The 23,327-nt window shown below is 41.9% G+C and overlaps 1 protein-coding gene across 1 annotated transcript in view; it reads right to left on the reverse strand.

The window, feature by feature from the left end:
* CR1 (complement C3b/C4b receptor 1 (Knops blood group)) overlaps positions 1-23,327 on the reverse strand; it is a 197,731-nt gene that overhangs the window by 129,435 nt on the left and 44,969 nt on the right. Inside the window, exons 10-18 of the mRNA XM_050953674.1 lie at positions 22,244-22,429; positions 16,959-17,052; positions 15,016-15,101; positions 13,996-14,187; positions 12,636-12,815; positions 9,938-10,123; positions 4,514-4,607; positions 1,871-1,956; positions 854-1,045 (exon numbers count right to left, since the gene is read on the reverse strand). Coding sequence (XP_050809631.1) covers positions 854-1,045; positions 1,871-1,956; positions 4,514-4,607; positions 9,938-10,123; positions 12,636-12,815; positions 13,996-14,187; positions 15,016-15,101; positions 16,959-17,052; positions 22,244-22,429 — 1,296 coding nt within the window. The remainder of the gene's footprint in view (positions 1-853; positions 1,046-1,870; positions 1,957-4,513; positions 4,608-9,937; positions 10,124-12,635; positions 12,816-13,995; positions 14,188-15,015; positions 15,102-16,958; positions 17,053-22,243; positions 22,430-23,327) is intronic.

The raw sequence follows: 23,327 nt of genomic DNA on the forward strand, positions 1-23,327 counted from the left end.
TGTTACTACTTGGAACCACTTAAATCCTACTTTTTGTATTTAATAATTAATAAGTAAAAAGTTATTTTAACTCAGAGTATGTATTAATACCTGGGGGAGCAAACAACTGTGCATTTCTCTCTATCAGTGTTAGAAGGCGAACACTTTATGAGTTTACCCTGTATAAGTTTAATCAGGGTAAAACGGATTTATTTAGGTTTAAACCCCACTGGGAGTTGGGCATCTAAGTGTTAAAAGACAGGAACACTTCTTTAAACCTGCAGCTCTGGGGCGAGTAATTCAGACCCTGGGTCTTTGCTGGAGCAGACGGGAGCATCTGGCTCAGCAAGACAGGGTGCTGGGGTCCTGAGCTGGCAGGAAAAGCAGGGGTAGAGGTAGTCTTGGCACATCAGGTACAGCTCTCAAGGGGGGGGGGGGGGGTTGTTCTGCAATCTAACCCGTCACAATGGTTTCCAAACACTCCTGCTTGTAAGCCCCCCCCCCACTCTCTCCCCCCCCATCCCTTTTAGCACTGACTAGTAGGGTACTGGCATAAAAGCAAAACCTTAGTTTAAGAGTTTATCTCCATCTAATGTCAACTGTTTGTGACATGAGAATTAACTGCAATCTTGGAACACTGAAGGGAGACAAAAAATACAAGATGTATTAGAGGCAAAACTGTTTCCAGGAATGATTTATGAAGTGTCCGTCATTCTTCACTTTTCCAACAGTAACTAGTTTCCATGATACGTATTAGGGGGACTAAGCACTAACTAAACTTGCTCAGGTTTATGGGTTTACTTTGCAATCAAAATACAGTTTTTCCTGGCAGAGATAGTAGACTAAGATGGGGATAAAAACAGACGCTACTAACCTTTGCATTCAGGGGCAGGCCCACTCCACTCTCCATTATTATCTTTCGTTGTACAATGAATGGAGGCATTTCCAATAAGGGAGAAGCTCTGGTCACATTTGTAAATTACTGCTGAGCCAAAGGAAAACTCTTGTTCACCCTGACCAGTATGGGATCCATGGGTGATATCAGGAGGTGGAAGACAAGGTATTGCTGAAGCAAAGAATGTCAACATGAAAATTAAAGGTTATGTTGAAGGTGAACTGAAGAGCGTTTCACTAAGAAAGTTGTCTCAGATCCCTCCAGAAAGTTATTTAGCCATATGGAAGGGTACTTAATGTTGCATTTTAACATTTGAAGCAAGACCTCTATCAGGTTCTGAAGGTTTTTCTGCTTTTAGGCTTGACCCAATCCAGTATGTCCACTGCTCAAGGAGGATGCTCCATAAAACACCAGATCTGGAAGATGACTTTAAAAAAGTCTGGAAGCTTTAAAGAACCAAAAAAACAGTTCTTCCAACTCACCAGAAGTATCTTTTGTTCGTTACCAGAGCATGCCCATCCCCAACATTAGCCTCATGGAACCAGAACCTCTTGCCCAGCATCTCTAGATGTAGTGTTGTTCTACCAGCAGAAAACTAAGCTAGGACATTTCTGGTAGCAGCAGCCGATTCTAGACTAGCCAGATTTGGGAAGGCTCAAAACTTCTTGAAGTCATTATCATGCCTTTTACTTAGTGAACAGCAGGACTACACAGATACAATAGTGAGGAGGAGCCATAAGGCCTGTTGTATTGTGTATGTTCACCTGGCACTGTTTAATAATCTAAAAGAGACTTAAAAATAATTTATTTATTTTTTTGATTCTGTAAGGAGTCATCCGAACACCATGGTGAACCACAATACGATTTCATTCGGCCCCTCTCAAAACTGTCCTTTGGATTAAATGCCAAAGTAAGAACAAAGACTCTTCTAAAGCACTAGCTATGCTGCATCATCTCCAGACACGAACCCTTCTTAAAACCATTAGATTAGTTTACCTTGGCAAAGTGGAAGCTCCTTATCCCAATCAACTCCATTTCCCGCAACCATACATTGGGTAGAAGTCGTTCCAATTAATCTGTACCTAAAAGAAAAAAAGGTTCAAGTTTGTTACTCATGTAAGTAAAGAACTAGTTAACAGTCCAGAAAGATGGAACATGGTTTCTTTCTGCAGTAGGTGGAGACAAACCATTGAAAAACGGATACATCTAACACCATAGGACCAGTGAACACTGAGGCCAGATTTACACTACACATCTATATCGGTACAACTACTTTGCTCAGTGGGCGTGAAAAATCCATACCCTTGAGTGACAGTTATGCTGGCCTAACCCCCACCCTCTCCTGTACATAGCGCTGTCTATGTTGACAGGAGAACTCCCACCAACGTAACTACTGCCTCTTGGAGAATTGGATTAATTATGCTGATAGGAGAGACTCTCCCATAAATATAGGAGCAGCTTTATATATACACACAACAGTACAGCGGCACAGCTGCGGCTCTGTACGTGAAGACCAAGCCCTGTATAGTTAAAGGCAATAAAGAGCTAATTACCAGAGGATACAACTCCCAAGAGAGTTAGCAGGAGAGGAGTCCTCGCTTCTGGGCTATGCTTATCAGATGCTTAGGAATATTTGTTAATCCTCAGCAAAGGGGAACAAAATTACCCCTCTTCTAAATCAGAAATTTTTGTACTTCTATCGTCAATAGGTGAAAGAAGGCCCTATCACCTCTGCTTCAGAACTTTTCAAATACGCAGAAAGCTAGTTATTTTACAAATCACTGCTCAGTGTTTTGACATGGAAAGAGAGTTTGGACTTGCTGAGTAGGAGACCATGTCTCATACTACGTTTCTGACACGTAGGAGGAAGCGTTTGAGCTGCTGGCATTTTGCGCCTTAGAATTACTCTGCTTTTCTCTGCATAAGAACTAAAAACTTCTCTGCCCTGTTGTGTCAGGCTGGCTCAGCTGAAGCAGCTCTCATTGCTTTTTCTCCTACTTTAACCAATGCTGCCCCTGCTGGGCAGCCGGAAGCACTGCATTTCCAAGTCCATTTAGCTGAACGTCCAGCTAAACCCAGCACACAAAGTTGCGAACATACTGGCAAAGCTTACACTTGGTGTTCAATACAGAACACATGAACCATTCCATTAAATTGATTTCTGTAAGTTCTTTCACGTCAATCTCTTGTGAAGGCAGGGAACAGTGAGTGAGAGAACAGATGGTAGCAGGTGATTGGGTGTAATTCTGTTTTACAAACTAAGACAACCTGATGACAGCAGCAATGGAAGACAAGACAGCTGCCCTGAGCAGTCACCCACTTGCCATCTCCCTGTTCCATATTCAAAATTCAAGCACCTTAACTGTCCAAGATCTAACCAGTGTCATTAAACCCAGAGACCTCATAGGCCTGCACAATTCAGCAACCCTGGAGTTTGTTTCCAGTGTACATGTTATGTTCCTAAAGGCTCACGATTCAGGATTTCAGCCAGTCCCCTGCAGCAGTCAGGAAGGGACTGCCCACCCAATGCATTCTGAGTTGGTTTCTTTTATCTCCTTCCTTTGAACCATCAGGGATGGCCATGGCTGAAGATGGGACATTGGATGGAGCAGGCCAGGAGTCTGAGGTGGCATCAAGGATTCTCACCTCAGTGCTTGGCTTGCTGGTTCTTGCTCACATGCTCCGGCTCTAGTATGTGGGGTCGTTAAGAAAATTTCCCCCACATTAGATTGGCAGTGACATTGGGGGGTTTCTTGCCTTCCTCTGTAGCATGTAAGTGCAGGTCACTTGCCAGGATTATCTCATTTCAACACTTCCCTGCCATGAAAAGGCCCGAAGAATTCGTGCACCTCCTAGTCTCTGCCCATGGTCTACACTCCTGTGGACTGTAGTATTTTAGACTAATTTTGGTTGAGTTTAGTATGTGGGCCCCTGGGAAGTGTTGGTGGCCTGTGATATACAAGAGGTCAGACTGGAGGATCTGGTGCTCCCTTCTGGACTTAAAAACTGAGACCTCAAAAATCCAACACACAGCTGCTCAGTGTAATGAAGCCACAAGCTATTTTTGATTCCCCAAGGCTTGGCAACATAACTCATATGAATAACCGCACTTGAGGCTATACTGGGTAATATTGACAGCTATAAGGGAGGGACAGACATGTTTGCTATGGTAGAGCAGGAAGAGGTCTGCTTCTACTTGGTGTGGCATTTTACGGCAATATTCTGCCACTAGCTCCCAGGACTCAGACACAAACCCCTGTAACAAGGGAAGGATGGCACGCCTCAGTAAGTGCCACGTGACCCCTGAGGTGGGACTCTCAGTCTCATAACCCGACCCCTGCTGGATGATCTCCTGAGGGCTCTAGGCTGGGATCTTCAAAAGCACCTGAGTAAGTTAGGTGCCCATCTCCCACTGCATGACAACCATAGCAGGGTGGCTCTCTTCCTTCAACTCCTTTGAAAATCACAGGTGTAATTCTTAACAAGGGCCCAGTCCATGGCTACAGATTTATAGTACAACACTCACTTCTGTTCGTGAAGTTACGCAGGCTTCCTACTCTCATTTTGCCAGACTTTTGCAGCACTTTTACACCAGTTTAGGTTCTGTTAATTAGTCAAAAGAAGCAACTTGCCACTCACCCTTCATTACAGGAGAAGGTTGCTGTTGCACCAAACCGGAGATCAGTTAAATCAACCCTGCCATTTTCTAGTTCCAGTGGTTTACATGGTCTTCCTAGAAGAGAACAAGGCTAATATTAGCATTATCTCATATTACCTTAATGGGAAAAAGGGGATATGCTAACTTGCACCCCATAACAGAGCAAATACAATGGCAGATCAAAGCCAATGATCTTAGATCCATTCTCTGTCCTTTACAACAGGAGTCAGCACTGAAGGCTACAGAGGACATCTTAAAACCCACATTATGGATAATTTTGTAACATGCCCAGGGGAAGTGAGAAGTGGAAGTGGGTTGATGCTTCCTAATCCCACATGGACAGCGGTTGCCTCATATCCCGATTCAAGAGAATTAAGATCCCCTTGCAGATTTAGTACAAGTGCAAATATTGATATTGTACATGTTAAGGCCCAGATCCTGAAAACTCATATGCAGAACCATATTCACATGGGTAAACCCATTGACCTCAACTGGCAGCAATTACAAATAAAAAGCAACATAATACATGGGAAAAAAAAAGGATAGATGGCATAAGTTATGAAATGTAAAAATTGATATGGGGGAAGCTAAAGACATCTGTGGAAGAGTCACAACTGGCATGGTTACAGAGAATAAGGAGAAGGTTTTAAAGTTCCTAAGGAACAAAAGAAATCCTACTGTAAGACAATGTACCCCTGTTCACACTGCTGTAATAATCTTTGTACAAAACATGCCTTGTGAGATATCTGAAAATGTATAGTTTACTAGTCAATATTGTCCTGATAAAATGTATGACAAACATATGTGAAGTTATAAGATCTCCCTGTATAATGTTAACTCATGTTGAAAACCACAGCACAAGCTAGCAAAACAGCTCTGTCTCAAAGGAATGCGTGCTGTTTAATTTGCATTTAAGCAGTCATCAAGTTGGAATAAAACAAAAAACAAAAAACCTCCAAAAAGGTGAGGAACAGCAGCACGGTAGATCTTTTTGGCAGCTGGGAATGTTTTCCAAGGGGCAGGATTGACACTTTATACTTAAAAAAAAAAAAAAAAAAAAAAAAAAAAAGGACAAACACTCTAAGGTACCCCATCTCCCTCTCACTCCATCCATCGAATCACTGCACTAGAAGAGACAAAGGAAGCAGCCACTAAGCTGAAGAAGGGGTCCTCACCTGAAGTTGGGTCAGTAAGACTGCCGAGAGTATGTGGAAAGAAAACCTTTATTTTGAATGTACCATAGTTTGTTAACTTGGACACCAGTTGTGTTTTATTTTGACATCTCCTGTAACCATTCTGGACTTATGCCTCATTACTTGCATTCATTTAAAATCTCTTTTTAATTAATAAACTGGTTTGATATAATCCAGTGTGTTTAAATTGAAGTGTCTGTGAAACTATTTGGGTAGCAAGATGTGAGCATATTATTTCTATCGAAGAAATACAGACTTGATATGAATTTGTATTGTCCAGGAGAGGGCTGGGCAATACAAGATGTATATTTCTGGAGGGGAAAAAACAAAACGAATACTAGGAGTTTGTTGGGGTCACCCTGCAGTATAACCAAGGCTGCTGAGAGCCAAGGTATGGCTGGCTGAGACGGATTTGCACATTGGAGGCTGTTTATGAGCCATCCAAACTGGAGGCTACAGCAGTAAAGCATTGTAACAGGCACCCAGATTTCAGGGCAGGGGTGACAGAGTCTCATTAATTTGGATGATACATTGAGTATACTGTGCCTTCTAATGGTACACACCTGTTACTAAGCAGAGATGGTAAAACAATTATGATGCAGAAAAGGCAGCAGTGTTCAGGAAATATTTCCCTTTTGTATTTGGAAAGAAGAATGACAACAGTCTCATCATAAGAGTATGATGAAGTACTTTCATGTCTATTAATAATTAAGGAGCAAGTTAAACTGTGTAGGGATAGACATTGCTAGGGATAGACATTGTTAAATCAAACTCTTGGGATAACTTGCACTCTTGGGATAACAAGCATCCTAAAACATTGGCCAAGGAGATCTCTAGCCCACTAATTAACTTCTAATAAATCTTAGAACAACAGGAAATTCAAGAAGAATGGAAGACCGCTGATCTTGTGCCAGTATTCGAAAAGGGCAAGCAGAATGACCCAGGTAACACTAGTTAATATGGTCTCACTCACAGGCATAATAATTTAAAGGTATTGTGGGATTCATCAATTCCAAGGGCAAATTGATTCTGACCTCTTGTGCAATGCAGGGCAAAAATTGCCCAATTCATAAAGAGTTAAGAACAGAAATATAATTCATATCAATCAATATGGTTTTATGGACAATTAGGTTTGTTTGATAAACCCAACCTTATTCTTCGAAGTTACAAATTTGTTTGATAAATGTAAGTGATATAATATACCTAGACTTTTGTAAAATGTTTGACTTAGTACCACACAACATTCTAATTAAAAAATTAAAAACTTCAGTATCAACAGGGCACAAGTTAAATGGACTAAGTATTGGCTAAGAGGGTGAGGTAATATCTTTTACTGAACCAATTTCTGTTCGTGAGAAACTTCCAATCTCACACAGTGCTCTTCTTCAGGTTTGGAATACATTTCCCAGACCAAGAAGAGTGAAGTATAAGCTCGAAAGCTTGTCTCTCTCACCAACAGAAGTTGGTTCAATAAATATTATCTCATCCACTTGTCTCGCTAATATCGTGGGACTGACATGGCTACACCACCACTTCAGACAACCACTGGCTAACTGACATCTCAAAGAGCAGTCATCAATGGGAATCAGCAAGTCCTGGGAAGCAGCAAGTCTGAACGGGATTGAGGTCACAGCAGATAATGAACTGAATATGAGCTCTCAGCGGGATCCTAGGGCAAAAAGGGCTAATGCGATCCTTGATGTATTAACAGAGGAACAGGAATAGGGAGGTGATAGCAATGCTGTATACATTGCTAAGACCCATACGGGAATACTGAACCCAGTTGTGGTGTCCACACTTTCAAAATGATGTTGAAAAATTGGAGATGGTGCAGACAAGAGCCACAAAAACATATTCATGGGCCTGAGAAAATGCCACACAGTGAGAGACTTAAAGAGCACAGTTTCTTTAGTTTGTCAAGAGAGATTGTGAGGCGACTTGATTACAGTCGCTAAGGTCCTTCACAAGGAGAAGATAACAGGTACTGAAGGGCTCTTTAACCTAGCAGAGAAAAGTAGAACAAGAACCAGAAACCAGAAAGTGAAGCCAGACAAATTCAAAATGGAAATAAAAGGCAAAGAAGTGTTTAGAGAGGGTGACTAACCATGGGAACAAATTACCAAAGGAGGAAACGGCAGATTCTCAGTCTCTGCAAGTCTACAAATCAAGACTGGATGTCTCTCTAGAAGATATGCTTTAGTCAAATGCAAGTTTTTGGGCTCAGTAAAGGTTAACTTGGTGAAATGTAAGTAGCCTGTGATGTAACAATCCCTTCTAGCATTAAGTCTATGATGCAGCGGACTATTTACACAAGCAATATAAAGCACATTTGTGTTTGCCAGACCAGATTCTAAGCGTCTCATCCTTTTTTGACTCCTACCATGTTACTGCCACAAAATGGAGGCAAAGATGTTCTACAGGCTTGTTATGCATTTCGTAAATATTTGTTATTAATTTTCTTTGTACATGAATCCTGATTTGAGATAGTAAGAACTGCACATTCCTCAGTCAAGCTCAGTGGTAGAGCTTTTCTTTACTCCTACAAGAGAGTTATTTGTGATGCTTTCTCCCGCAGTAGACTTATTCCCATGAGGAATGAACTAGTATCAGAGGGGTAGTCGTGTTAGTCTGGATCTGTAAAAGGCAACAGAGTGTCCTGTGGCAGCTTTAAGACTAATGGATGTATTGAAGCACAAGCTTTCGTTCGTGAACACTCACTTTGTCAAACACACGAAAGCTTATGCTCCAATACATCTGTTAGTCTTAAAGGTGCCACAGGACTTTGTGAAGAATGAACTGTATAAAAAATTCACCGTATCTCTATGGAGTTCAATATAGATATACTGTATCCATGCAAAGATAAAAAGTGCTAGCTTTATGACTGTACTGGGGGAAAAAAAATTCAGTGCAGACAAGGCATGTAAAAATTGTGACCTATTTACTAAGGCCTGATCAATTCAGCAAAACAAGTCCCGCTGAAGTCACTGGGACTTAAGAACGCATTAAGTACTTTGCTGAATCAGGGCCTATAAATTAAGTATTTTCTCAAGCCAGCAGATGAGAGTAGGTGCATCTAAGGCTATTCAAGAAAGTCCCATCAGTATTCAATATGACAAATTAAATCATAGTCACAAGAAGGCAGACTTAAGGTTCATCAGTAGCCAACTGTATATATCCTTACTAGTTACTGTAGTTCTGTTTACACTAGGGACTTCTGCATGGAATATAGCATATGTAGTCTTAAGATGAGGAAACTTGCAAAAATCTTATTGTACTCTTAGCAATGAAGCCAAGAGAAGAAGTATTCTCTAAGTTGTTATGAATTAGTACTTTGACCAAGTTTGTAACACATTATTCAATACTGGGTTTACTTTTAGTACAGTGAATTCAGTATGGCTAAATTCTACAATTTGTTATCAGGGGTAGAGCAACTACACATTTAAAAAAAAAAAAAAAAAGACAACGACAGACACTTACCACACCAAAGTGTTTCACTTTATTGCACTATTTGTGATGCTCCCTATACTAACAGGAAATACTATGAACACGATTAATTTAACCGCACCAAGCTGTAGTTGTCCAGTGTTCTGTGGCATCCACTTCAATAAAGTTAAAAGATGTGACATGGTAAGAACCAAGATCATTAGGGAAACTAAAGAGGGTTAAAGCTTAGATGTCCTTTATTTTATACCTCCATTTAAGGCTGACCAGCATAGGTAGAGTATCAAATTCCAGTAACTTGACTGCTGTTCACTGAATGCCTCCCAGTCACAGGAACATTGTGTGGACAGTGGGGTTTCTGGTAGAGAAGATCTAAACTTAAGAATAGTGCAGATCTACTATTACGTAACAAGATATTGATGTTCTAGAAAGGCAAGTATTCAGCACACAGCCTAAAAACCAGGAAGAAATGTGGTAAACTTAGTCCTCAATAGGATTAAGAGGAGAGTATTCAGCACAGAAGGCTGAAGTTACTGAAATTTTGTATTTTAGCTGCTCTTAAAGTAGCCTACAAAGATAGGGAAGGTGTTCTGCTATTTTTTTTTTAAAAGTCAACTACTAATAACAAAGAACTGTCCAAAAGGTATTTAGAAAGTGTTTATGAAGACCAGTGTTGAACTGTGAACCACTTACCCAATAGAAGAGAGATTCCTAACTGTGTCAAGATGGCTTGCACATCAATTGAAACGGAAAAGCAAAAAAGATACTCACCTACACAAAACTCGGGGTCTACAGACCATGTTGAATTTGCAAGACATGTAACAAAAGGAGACTTTCCAGAGCCCAAAATGTATCCTGGGCGACAGGAGTATTTCAGTTTGGTCCCAACAAGATAGGGATCGTTCACTGCCCCAGGCGGCTCAGCAAAACTCAACTGTGGAGGAGAATTACAAGTGCCTAGCAAGAGAGAGACAGACAAGGAAGGGAAAAAAGTTAACCATGAAAGATATTCAGTAGTCTGTTGTAACAGACTACTTGTTTTTGAGATGTCACAAATGATTTTATTGGGGACAATTTGGATGTACTTGTTTTCATTTGAGCCTTGAAGCTACTTTACTGAATGGGTTTGATACAGAACTGCAGTACATTAAAATTTTACATTTACCATTGTGACAAAGTTCCTCCTCTACCTTGCTGGGTCCTGTGCTTATTGGCAGATATGCTCACCTCAGAGATCTTCCCCAGTCTGGGTCAACTCCTCCTGTGTCTGATCAGGAATTGGGAGGTTTGGGGGGAACCCAGGCCCACCCTCTACTCCGGGGTCCAGCCCAGGGCCCTGTGGATTGCAGCTGACTATAGTGCCTCCTGTAACAGCTGCATGACAGCTACAACTCCCTGAGATACTTCCCCATGGCCTCCTCCAAACACCTTCTTTAACCTCACCACAGGACCTTCCTCCTGGTGTCTGATCCTGCTTGTACTCCTTAGTCCTCCAGCAGTACACCCTCTCACTCTCAGCTCTTTGTGCCTCTTGCTCCCAGCTTCTCACATACACCTCCTCTCTTTTGGCTCCCTCCCCCACCCCGGCACCTGACTGGAGTGAGCTCCTTTTTAAACCCAGGTGCCCTGGTTAGCCTGCCTTGATTGGCTGCAGGTGTTCTAATCAGCCTCTCTGCCTTAATTGGTTCTAGCAGGTTCCTGATTACTCTAGTGCAGCCCCTGCTCTGGTCACTCAGGGAACAGAAAACTACTCATCCAGTGACCAGTATATTTGCCCTCTAATAGACTCCTGTACCCCACTGTTTGGGTCTGTCACACCATATATGCTCAGAGTGATGTATGTATGGTAAAGTAAAGTAAGTACATTGTGCAAAACAAGACATGGCTCCACCCACAAGGCTTATGGTCCAACACAGCACGGGCTCAGAGAGAGGGTTGAAACCATGCAGAGCGACATGAAGGAAAACGACACACAGGACAAAGGAGACCAAGGGAGCAATCTATAGAAGAGTACATGAAACACGTATGGGTTTAGAAACACGTGAAAACCTCTCTCTGAAACGGCTGATTTTCATATTTCTCATGCAGTGCATGGAAGCTGTATGACAGGCATGAGGACAAGTGCCAATGAGAAGCAAAGTCGGGAAAGTAACTGAAATATTTCCCAGTGTGCTGTATTGTATTTTCTAAGGAGCAACTGATCCTAAATTCTCAATTACTGAGGGACAATCTTCACTCATTTCTATATTTGCTTTCCACAAGCTTCTCTTAGTATAACCTTCTATGAGCGATGTAGCCAAATAACTGGATGCTAATACCTTAACCGTATCACTGAATTTATCAACCTTAATTTGGGATACTGCAGATTATATGCTATATGTACCTTATGACTTTCAAACCAAATTTTGTACCTTTGGATAATTTAAGTGTTATACCCAGATGTACAGACCCAATTACTGGTGTATTAGATTATTTTAATGTTAGCTTAATAAAATTTTTTAAATCTATTTCTGTACAGTTACAGACCCAAGGCTGCAACAGGAGAACTTGCTCATTTTATAATCCTTAGGAGTCTTATATCCCAAACCTTGTTTTACCAGAACTGGTCAGCTACAGCAGCTGCACCTTTACCTGCTGTTTTAAGTGGCTTTTCTTTCCCCCAAGCCTGCTTCCACCTATGGACAGGAGAGACATATCCCATCCCACAGCAGCAGGCACTGGGTATTAAAACTTTTATCTCACTATACGGAATAGAGTTTAGCCTCCAAGGCAGAAGCTGTGCCAATAACTCTTCTCCCAGGCAGAAGAGCTCTCAGGGTCTCAAGACTAGCAGAGGTGTGGTGCCACAGTCAGCCAGACAGCCCCAGGTACTGGGATGGGACACTGGGTATCTGTCACTGCCACGCAGCACAGCCATGCCTCTCCCTGCTCACCCCCTTCTGCCCCCCGCATGTCTCAGGCCCCTCTGGCCAAGTCCGACACAACGAGGGCTGAAGAGCTGGATGGCGGTGGGGGCCTAGGGCCGGGTGGGGCCAGGCCCCTGTGAGGGCAGAGCCTGGCCCCAGGGAGGATGAAGTAGTGGCCCCACTTGAACAAGAGGATAGGGAGGGCCTGGGGAACCCACTGCAGCTCTGGTCCCCACCCAGCCTGGTACTAATTGAGGGGGGAAGGGGGCGAGGACTGAAGAGACTCTGTGCCCTGGCAGGGGCTGCCTGTGCATCCCTTGCCATGTCCCCCGCCCCTGCCTCTCTGTATTAACAAACACTGAACCTTCAGCTATCCACTGAGATACAGCCAATGCACTTTAACTTAACACACCAAGACCAGCCAGAACTTCCCATCCAGCAGGTTATGAACATATCGCATATCGCTGAAATAGCAACAACTGCTGTGGATCACATGTGACCACCTCATATCTTTGGATCTAGCCTGGGAATAGCAAAGTATCTGGACAACTGCTTATACTTACGTAGACAGGTGGGCAAAGATGGAACCCATGAATTGTTAGCTTCACATTTAACTGAACTGCTACCAGTCAGAGTGTAGCCAGAATCACATTCAAATATTACGACATTTCCATATGAATAGTCAAGTCCAAACCCAGATTGCTTTTTTCCATTTTTGACTTCAGGCTCTGGACACCTGACCACTGAAAATTAAAAGTACCAGCATAAGAACATTTAGCACCGGAAGCAGGTAGTAGAGGAACGAAGAAAAAGCCCTGATACAGTAATTTTTTATATCTGCTGTAGTCAAGAAAAATTAAGTTATACAAAATTTGGATCTTTCCCTTTAAAAAGATGTTAGTCTACATACAGCACCCAGCTGTATGGCAGTCAGACCCCCCCCCAATAAACTGCACGAGGGAAAAATAATCATTTTTATGAAGCCATCAGGAATTTGGGTCAAGCTATAAGAGATCTACATACAATGACATTCTAGAACTGAACTTCCCTGCTTTTAGGGGAGTGAATATTAAGTAGCGAGGTGACCAACCTGCCTAATGCCTCTGAAAAAGCCGCCATCCCAGCTGTTAGGCTGCGTAAGTCATCAAGAATAAAACCAAAGTTGTTGCAGCTGCTTGAATACCAAGCACATAAACATATGGTTAGCTAAATGCAATAGTGTGCGTGAGCACTGCCGTCACCCAAATGAGGATTGTACAACGACCTTTATTTCCCTCTCCTAAGAGCTTTATGGCTGTGATATGAACTCTCAGAATCATGAGCCTTCACTGCCAAGGAGCCCTCCCAGAGAGTTCTGAAAAATACGGTTTCCAAACAATCCTGCTTGTAAGCCTCTGTCTCTCTCCCCCTCTCCTTTAGCACTGACTAGCAGGGTACTGGCATAAAAGCAAAACTTTAGTTGAAGAGTTTATCTCCACCCAAAAATCAACTGTTTGACATGAGAATTAACTGCAATCTTGGAACACTGAAGGGAGACAAAAAATACAGGAAAAATGGTTTCCAGGAATGATTTATGAAGCGTCCGTCATTCTTCACTTTTCCAACAGTAACTAGTTTCCATGATACTTATTTAGAGGGACTAAGCACTAACTATCAGAGGGGTAGCCGTGTTAGTCTGGATCTGTAAAAGCAGCAAAGAATCCTGTGGCACCTTGTAGACTAACAGACGTTTTGGAACATGAGCTTTCGTGGGGGAAAGCTCATGCTCCAAAAGGTCTGTTAGTCTATAAGGTGCCACAGGATTCTTTGCTGCTTAAGCACTAACTAAATTTCCTCAGGTTTATGGGTTTACTTTGCAATCAAAATAGTTTTTCCTGGAAGAGAAAGTATACTAAGATGGGGATAAAAACAGACGCTACTAACCTTTGCATTCAGGGGCAGGCCCACTCCACTCTCCATTATTATCTTTCGTTGTACAATGAATGGAGGCATTTCCAATAAGGGAGAAGCCCTGGTCACATTTGTAAATTACTGCTGAGCCAAAGGAAAACTCTTGTTCAACCTGACCAGTATGGGATCCATGGGTGATATCAGGAGGTGGAAGACAAGGTATTGCTGAAGCAAAGAATGTCAACATGAAAATTAAAGGTTACGTTGAAGGTGAACTGAAGAGCGTTTCACTAAGAAAGTTGTCTCAGATCCCTCCAGAAAGTTATTTAGCCATATGGAAGGGTACTTAATGTTGCATTTTAACATTTGAAGCAAGACCTCTATCAGGTTCTGAAGGTTTTTCTGCTTTTAGGCTTGACCCAATCCAGTACGTCCATTGCTCAAGGAGGATGCTCCATAAAATACCAGGTCTAGAAGATGACTTTAAAAGTCTGGAAGCTTTAAAGAACCAAAAACACAGTTCTTCCAACTCACCAAAAGTATCTTTTGTTCCTTTTGTTACCAGAGCATGCCCAACCCCAACATTAGCTTCATGGAACCAGAACCTCTTGCCCAGCATCTCTAGATGCAGTGTTGTTCTACCAGCAGAAAACTAAGCTAGGACATTTCTTGTAGAAGCAGCCGATTCTAGACTAGCCAGATTTGGGAAGGCTCAGAACTTCTTGAAGTCATTACCATGCCTTTTACTTAGTGAACAGCAGGACTACACAGATACAATAGTGAGGAGGAGCCATAAGGCCTGTTGTATTGTGTATATTAAACAGTGCCAGGTGAACAATCTAGAAGGGACTTAAAAATAATTATTATTTTTTTTTTTATTCTGTAGGAGTCATCCGAACACCATAGCGAACCACAATACGATTTCATTCCGCCCCTCTCAAAACTGTCCTTTGGATTAAATGCCAAAGTAAGAACAAAGACTCTTCTAAAGCACTAGCTATGCTGCATCATCTCCAGACACGAACCCTTCTTAAAATCATTAGATTAGTTTACCTTGGCAAAGTGGAAGCTCCTTATCCCAATCAACTCCAGTTCCTGCAACCACACATTTGGCAGAAGTTGTTCCAATTAGTCTGGACCTAAACAAAGAAAAAAAGTTTCAAGTTTCTTTAGGGTGACCGGACGTCCTGATAAAAATCGGGAAGGTCCTGATACTTCGGTGTCTGTCCCGAGTCCTGAACGATCTTTGTCCCAATATCCGCCAGTAGCACTGGGTTGGTTTTTTGCTCAGCTGGAGCAGGATTCAGCTTTTTTTTTTTTTTTTTGCTCTGCTGGTGGGTACTCCCCCCAAATGTGTCCCGATATTTTTTTTCCCCTCATCTGGTCAACCTGATTTTGTTACTCATGTAAGCAAAGAGCTAGTTAACAGTCCAGAAAGATGGAACATGGTTTATGTAGTAGGTAGAGACCCAGCCATTGAAAAACAGATACATCTAACAGCACAGGACCAGTGAACACTAAGGACAGGTCTACACTACACATCTATATCTGTATATATACACACAGGGTTTCTTTCTGCCATCTTCCTGGGAGGAACAGTCACCCAGTAGTAGTTGTGAGGGCAACTAATTTAGTTTGAGAGAGAGAGCCAGCCAGCCAAGTTTATGAGTACAATTATATGATGGGGTTGCTTGTGATGGCAAGGCTCAGCAACCCTGGGGTTTGTTTCCAGTGTGTGTATTATGTTCCTACAGGCTCATGCTTCAGGATTTCAGCCAGTTCCCTGCAGCAGTCAGGATGGGATTCCCCACCCAATGCATTCTGAGTTGGTTTCTTTTATCTCCTTCCTTTGAACCATCAGGGATGGCCATGGCTGAAGATGGGACATTGGATGGAGTAGGCCATGATTCTGAGGTGGCATCAAGGATTCTCACCTCAGTGCTTGGCCACTTGCTGGTTCTTGCTCACATGCTCCAGCTCTAGTATATGGGGTCATTGAGAAATTTCCTCCCTCGCCAGATTGGCAGTGACATTGGGGGTTTTCTTGCCTTCCTCTGTAGCATGTGACTACAGGTCACTTGCCAGGATTATCTCACTATCTCTCACATTTTCCTGCCATGACAGGGGCCGAGGAATTCGTGCACCTCAGGCCCACCTAGTCTCTGCCCATGGCACATAATGGTCTAAGCTCCTGTAGGCTGTAGCACTGTAGACTAATTTTGGTTGAGTTTAGTATGTGGGTCCCTGGGAAGCATTGGTGGCCTCTGACATACAAGAGGTCAGACTGGAGGATCTGGTGGTTCCTTCTGGCCTTAACCTTTGAGACCTCAACCAAACAAGCAAGAAAAAAAAAACCCCACAACAAAAAACCCCAACACACACATACACCTGCTCAGTGCAATGAAGCCACAAGTTCTTTTTGATTCCCCAAGACTTGGCAACATAACCCATATGGACAAAAGCAACAACTGCGCTTGAGGCTATCCTGGATAATACTGATATCTATGAGGGAGGGACAGACCCAAATATTTGCTATTCTAGAGCAGGAAGAGGTCACTTCTACCTGCTGCAGCATTTTATGGGCAATATTCTGCCACTAGCTCCCAGCACTCAGACAGAAACCCCTGTAAAAAGAGGGGAGATGGCACGGGTCAGTAAGTGCCACATGACCCCTGAGGTGGGACTCAGTCTCATGATCCATGATCCAAACCCTGCTGGATGATCCCCTGAGGGCTCGAGGCTGGGATCTTCAAAATGACCTGAGCGAGTTAGGTGCCCATCTCCCACTGCATGACTCTCTTCCTTCGGCTCCTTTGAAAATCGCAGGCGTATTTCTTAACAAGGGCCCAGTCCATAGCTACAGATTTATAGCACAACACTCACTTCTGTTCGTGAAGTTACGCAGGCTTCCTACTCTTATTTTGCCAGACTTTAGCAACATTTTTACACCAGTTTAGGTTCTGTTAATTAGTCAAAAGAAACAACTTGCCACTCACCCTTCATTACAGGAGAAGGTTGCTGTTGCACCAAACCGGATATCAGTTAAATGAACTCTGCCATTTTCTAGTTCCAGTGGTTTACATGGTCTTCCTAGAAGAGAACAAGGCTAATATTAGCATTACCTCATATTACCTTAATGGGAAAAAGGGGATATGCTAAGTTGCACCCCCTAACAGAGCAAAAACCATGGGAGATCAAAGCCAATGGTCTTTGAGTCCAGTACCTGTCCTGTACGACAGCGGTCACACCAAAGGCTACAGAGGACATCTTAAAACCCACATTATGGATAATTTTATATTATGCCCATGGGACATCAGGAGAAGTGGAAGTGGGATGATGCTTCCTAACCCCACACAGACAGTGGTTGCCTTATATATCCTGAATCAAGAGAGTTAAGATCCCCTTGCAGATTTAGTATAAGTATAACATTATACATGTTAAAGCCCAGATCCCAAAAACTCATATACATAACCATATTCAGTGGGTAGACCCACTGACCTCAACTGGCAGCAATTACAAATAAAAAGCAACATAATACATCGGAAAAAGGACAGATGGCATAAATTATTAAATGTAAAAATTGATATGGGGAGCTAAAGACACCAGTGAAAGAGTCACAACTGGCATGATTACAGACAATAAAGAGAAGGTTTTGAAGTTCCTTTGGAACAATAGAAATCCTACTGTAAGAGTATGTACCTGTGTCCACATCCTAGACACTGCTGTAATAATCTTTGTAGTAAGTATGCCTTGTGAGGCATCATCTGAAAATTTAGAGTTTACGGTCATTGTTGTACTGATAATATGCATGGCAACACTGTATGTGAAGTTATAAGATTTCCCTTTACAACGTTAACTCATCTGGCATACCATAGCACAAACTGGCAAACAGCTCTGTCTCAAAGGAATGTGTGTGCTGCTTAATTTGCATTTAAGCAGTAAAGCAGTCATCAAGCAGGAAGTAAAACAACAGAAAACTCAACACTCTAAAAAAGTAAGGAAAGGCAGCAGGGAAGATCTTTCCCTATAGACTTTTTGTGAGCTGGGAATGTTTTCCAAGGGGGCAGGACTGACACTATAAAAAAGGAGGGACAAACTCCCAGGCACCCCTCCTCCCTCTCACTCCAGCCACCAAATCACTGCACTAGGAGTGCAAGATACAACCGCATTTGCTCTAATCCCTCAGACGGAGATCATGTAGGTGTTTATCTCTATCAAGCATTCTAAAAACTACAATACCCACCTGCTGAAGTGAAAAAACAGATTATTCCTCTGGCTCTGTCACTCAGAAGCCACCTACTACAGAACAGACCCAACGAAGAAAACAACAGACCACCACTAGCTGTCACATTCAGCCCCCAACTAAAACCTCTCCAGCGCATCATCAAACATCTACAACCCATCCTGAAAGATGAAGCCTCACTCTCACAAATCTTGGGAGACAGGCCAGTCCTCGCTTACAGACAGCCTCCCAACCTGAAACAAATACTCACTAGAAACCGCACACCATACAACATAAACACTAACCCAGGAACCTATCTTTGCAACAAAGCCCGATGCCAGCTCTATCCACATATCTATTCAAGTGACACCATCACAGGACCTAGCCACATCAGCCACGCCATCAGGGGCTCATTCACCTGCACATCTACTAATGTGATATATGCCATCATGTGCCAGCAATGCCCCTCTGCCATGTACATTGGCCAAACCGGACAGTTTCTACACAAAAATAAATGGACACAAATCTGACATCAGGAATCATAACATTCAAAAACCAGTGGGAGAACACTTCAACCTCTCTAACCACTCAGAGACAGACTTGAAGGTGGCAATTTTGCAACAAAAAAAATAAAACTTCAAAAACAGACTCCAAAAAGAGACAGCTGAACTTGAATTAATATGCAAATTAGATACAATGAACTTAGGTTTAAACAGAGACTGGGAGTGGTTGGGTCATTACGCTAATTGAATCTATTTCCCCATGTTAAGTTCTCCTCACACCTTCTATGGGTCATCTCGATTATCACTTCAAAGGGTTTTTTTTCCTCCTGCTGATAGCTCATCTCAATTGATTGGCCTCTTACAGTTGGCATGGCTACTTCCACCTTCTCATGTTCTCTGTTTGTATAAATATCTTCTGTCTGTGTTCTCCATTCTATGCATCCGAAGAAGTGGGCTGCAGCCCAGAAAGCTTATCCTCAAGTAAATGTGTTAGTCTCTAAGGTGCCACAAGTACTCCTGTTCTTTTTGCGGATACAGACTAACATGGTTGCTACTCTGAAATCTGCACTAGGAGAGACAAAGGAAGCTGCCACTAAGCCCACGTCCAGACTAACCCGCGGCATCGGCGGGTGAAAATCGATTGCTCGGGGATCGATATATCGCGTCTAGTCTGGACGCGATGTATCGATCCCCGAGCGCGCTTACATCGATTCCGGAACTCCATCAACCCGAACGGAGTTCCGGAATCGACACAGAGAGCCGCGGACATCGATGCCGCGCCGTCTAGACGGGTGAGTACCTCGATTTTAGAAATTCAACTTCAGCTACGTTATTCACGTAGCTGAAGTTGCGTATCTAAAATCGATTTTAATACCCTAGTCTGGACGTGGCCTAAGCTGAAGGGGTCCTCACCTAAGAAGTCTTGTCAGTAAGACTGCTGAGAGCATGTGGTAAGAAAACCTTTATTTTGAACTTAAAAATTTGCATATGACACAAAGACTGAGGGAGTGATAAATGAGGACAGGGCAGTCCTACAAAGCAATCTGGATCCCCTGGGTCTGTTCAAACAAAATGCATTCTAGTATCACACAATACAAAAATTATACATCTAGGCACAAGAAATGCAGGCTGTTCCTAGAGAACGGGGAAAACTATATCCTGGGAAGCAGCAAGTCTGAAAGGGATTGAGGTCACAGTAGACAACAAACTGAACACTAGCTCCCAGTGGGATCCTATGGCAAAATGGACTAATGCGATCCTTGATGTATTAACAGGGAAGCAGGAATAGGGAGGTGATAGCAATGCTGTATACATTGCTAAGACCCATACGGGAATACTGTACACAGTTGTGGTGTCCACATTTTCAAAATGATGTTGAAAAATTGGAGATGGTGCAGAGAAGAACCACAAAAACGTATTAATGGGCCTGCGAAAATGCCATACAGTGAGAGACTTAAAGAGCTCAGTCTGTTTAGCTTGTCAAGAGAGATTGTGAGGCGACTTGACTACAGTTGCTAAGGACCTTCACAAGGAGAAGATACCAGGTACTAAAGGGCTCTTTAATTTAGCAGAGAAAAGCAGAATAAGAACCAGGAACTGGAAAGTGAAGCCAGACAAATTCAAAATGGAAATAAGGCAAAAGGGTTTAATGGTGACTAACCATGGGAACAAATTACCAAAGGAGGAAACGGAAGATTCTGTCTCAGAGTCTACAAATCAAGACTGGATATCCTTCTAGAAGATATGCTTTAGTCAAATACAAGTTTTTGGGCTCAGTAAAGGAATCACTTGGTGAAATGTAAGTAGCCTGTGATGTAAGATTCCCTTCTAGCATTAAAGAATATGATGCAGTGGACTATTGACATGAGAAATATAAAGCACATTTGTGTTTGCCAGACCAGGTTCTAAGTGTCTCATCCTTTTTTGAATCCTACCATGTTCCTTGCCTCCATTTTGTGGCAGTACTTTCTACAGGCTTGTTATGCGTTTTGTAAATATATCTTCTTAGTTTTCTTGAAATGTGAATCCTGATTTTAGACAGCTAAAAACTGCATGTTCCACTAAGCTTGACTGAGGAAGAGCTTTTCTTTGCCCCTACAAGAGTTATTTGTGATGCTGTCTATCACAGTAGACTTATTCCCACGAAGAATGAACTGTTCCAAACAAAAAACCTCCCACCATATCTATATGGAGTTCAATATAGATATACTGTATCCATGCAACAACAAAGTTAGTACAGTCATCAAAAGTGCTGGGAAAAGTCTCAGTGCAGACAAGGCATGTAAAAATTGTGACCTATTAATTAAGGCCTAATCGATTCAGCAAAACAAGTTCCACTAAAGTCACCGGACTCAAGAACGCACTAAGGGCTTTGCTAAATCAGGCCCTATGTATAAAAGTATTGTCTCAAGCAAGCAGGCCAGAGTAGGTGAGTCTAAGGCTAGTCAAGAAAGCCCTATCAGTTTTCAATACAACAAATTAAATCTTAAACTTAAAAACATATGTACAAGGAGGCAGAGCTAAGGTTCATCAGCATCCAACTGTCTCTCTCTTTACTAGTTACTGTAATTCTGCATTTTCTAGGGACTTCTGCATGGAATATAGCATACGCAGTCTTGAGATGAGGAAACTTGCAAAAATCTTATTGTACTCTTAGCAATGAAGCCAAGAGAAGTATTCTCTAAGTTTTGTTACAAATTAGTATTTTGACCAAGTTTGTAACACATTATTCAATACTGGATTTACTTTTAGTACAGTGAGTTCAGTATGGCTGAATTCTACAATTTGTTATCAGGGATAGAGCAACTACAATTTTTCAAAATACAAAAAAACCCACAAAAAACAGCCACTTACCCCTAAGTGTTTCACTTTATTGCACTATTTGTGATGCTCTCTATACTATGAACAGGAAATACTAGGAACATGATTAGTTTCCCTAATAATCCTGGTTCTTACTATGTCACATCTTTATGAAAGTAGCTGCCACTGGACAGCTACAACTTGGTGCAGTTAAATTAAAGAGGGTTAAAGCTTTTATTTTATACCTCCATTTAAAGCTGACCAGCGTAGGTAGAGTATCAAATTCCAGTAACTTCACTGCTGTGCAGTGAATGCCTTCCAGTCACAGGGACAATGGGGTTTCTGGTAGAGAAGAACTGCACTATTCTTAAGTTCGGATCTACTATTATATAACAAGATGTTGATATTCTAGAAAGGCAGATATTTAACACATGGTCTAAAAACCAGGAAGAAATGTGGTAAATCTATTCCTCTGAATCCTATTTGAGAGTATTCAGCACAGAAGGCTGAAGTTACTGGAATTTTGTATTTTAGCTGCTTTTAAAGTAGCTTACACAGATAGGGGCATGTTCTGCTATGTTTTTTAAATAAATAGTCAACTACTAATATAATAAAGAACTGTCCAAAATGTATTTAGAAAGTGTTTATGGATACCAGTGTTGAACTCTGAACCACTTACCCAATAAAAGAGAGACTCCTACCTATGTCAAGATGGCTTGCACAGCAATTGAAATGGAAAAGTAACAAAGATACTCACCTACACAAAACTTGGGGTCTGCTGACCATGTTGAATTTGCAAGACATGTAACAAAAGGAGACTTTCCAGAGCCCAAAATGTATCCTGGGCGACAGGAGTATTTCAGTTTGGTGTCAACAGGATAGGAATTGTTCACTGCCCCAGGCAGCTCAGCAAAACTCAAACGTGGAGGAGAATCACAAGTGCCTAGCAATAGAGACAGACAAGGAAGGGAAAAAGTTAAGAAAGATTCATTTTTGAGAAGCCGCAAATAATTTTATTGGGGACTATTTGGATGTACCTGTTTTCATTAGAGCCTTGAAGCTACTTTACTGAACGGGCTTGATACAGAACTGCAGTACATTAAAATTCTACATTTACCACGTATTCCTCACCCAGAACATGTATGGTAAAGTAAAATAAGTACGCTGTGTAAAACGAGACATTCTGCCACCTCACAGGTTTTATGATCTAATGCAGCAGAGGCTCAGAGACTGTTGCAACCATACAGGGTAACATGAAAGAAGGTAACGTACAGGGCAAAGGAGACCAAGGGAGCAGAGTACACAGGGTGGATAAAAATCTATGCTTTAAGAAAAAAGATATTTTTAATTTAAATTGGCTTTTTTGGATAAAATGCTTTTTGAGGAAAAAACCTTGTTAAAGACAGTTGTAATTAAGATATATCTGAGTGATAATGTCTCATCATGGAATAGGGATTATAAATTCTATAGTATGAGACAATATATTCATGTAATGTTTAAGAAAAGTTTTGTAAAAGAGTTACAATAGTTCATAGCTTAGGCACCCAATCCTATGGGGCTCCAGGGGGTTCTGTATAAATTATTTCAGTTACTCTTTCTATCTAGGACCCAATGGGACTCAGCGCTCAGTCTAGAAGATACCATAGGAGATGGTTAGTTTTGCAGTTCTTCAACTGTGGATTTGCGTCTCCAGAGATAACAGCAAAAATGTTTTAAAAACAAAAAATAAATATAGAGAGGTGAGAAATAAGACCTCAACTCTATTGTCCCTCTGCAAATTTGTGTACACACACAGTCAATCCCTTACCTCTCTCTACAAGTGCAAAGTTTCAAAAAGTTCA

Source organism: Gopherus flavomarginatus, chromosome 5, assembly GCF_025201925.1.
Source record: "Gopherus flavomarginatus isolate rGopFla2 chromosome 5, rGopFla2.mat.asm, whole genome shotgun sequence".
Classification (NCBI taxonomy): domain Eukaryota; kingdom Metazoa; phylum Chordata; order Testudines; family Testudinidae; genus Gopherus; species Gopherus flavomarginatus.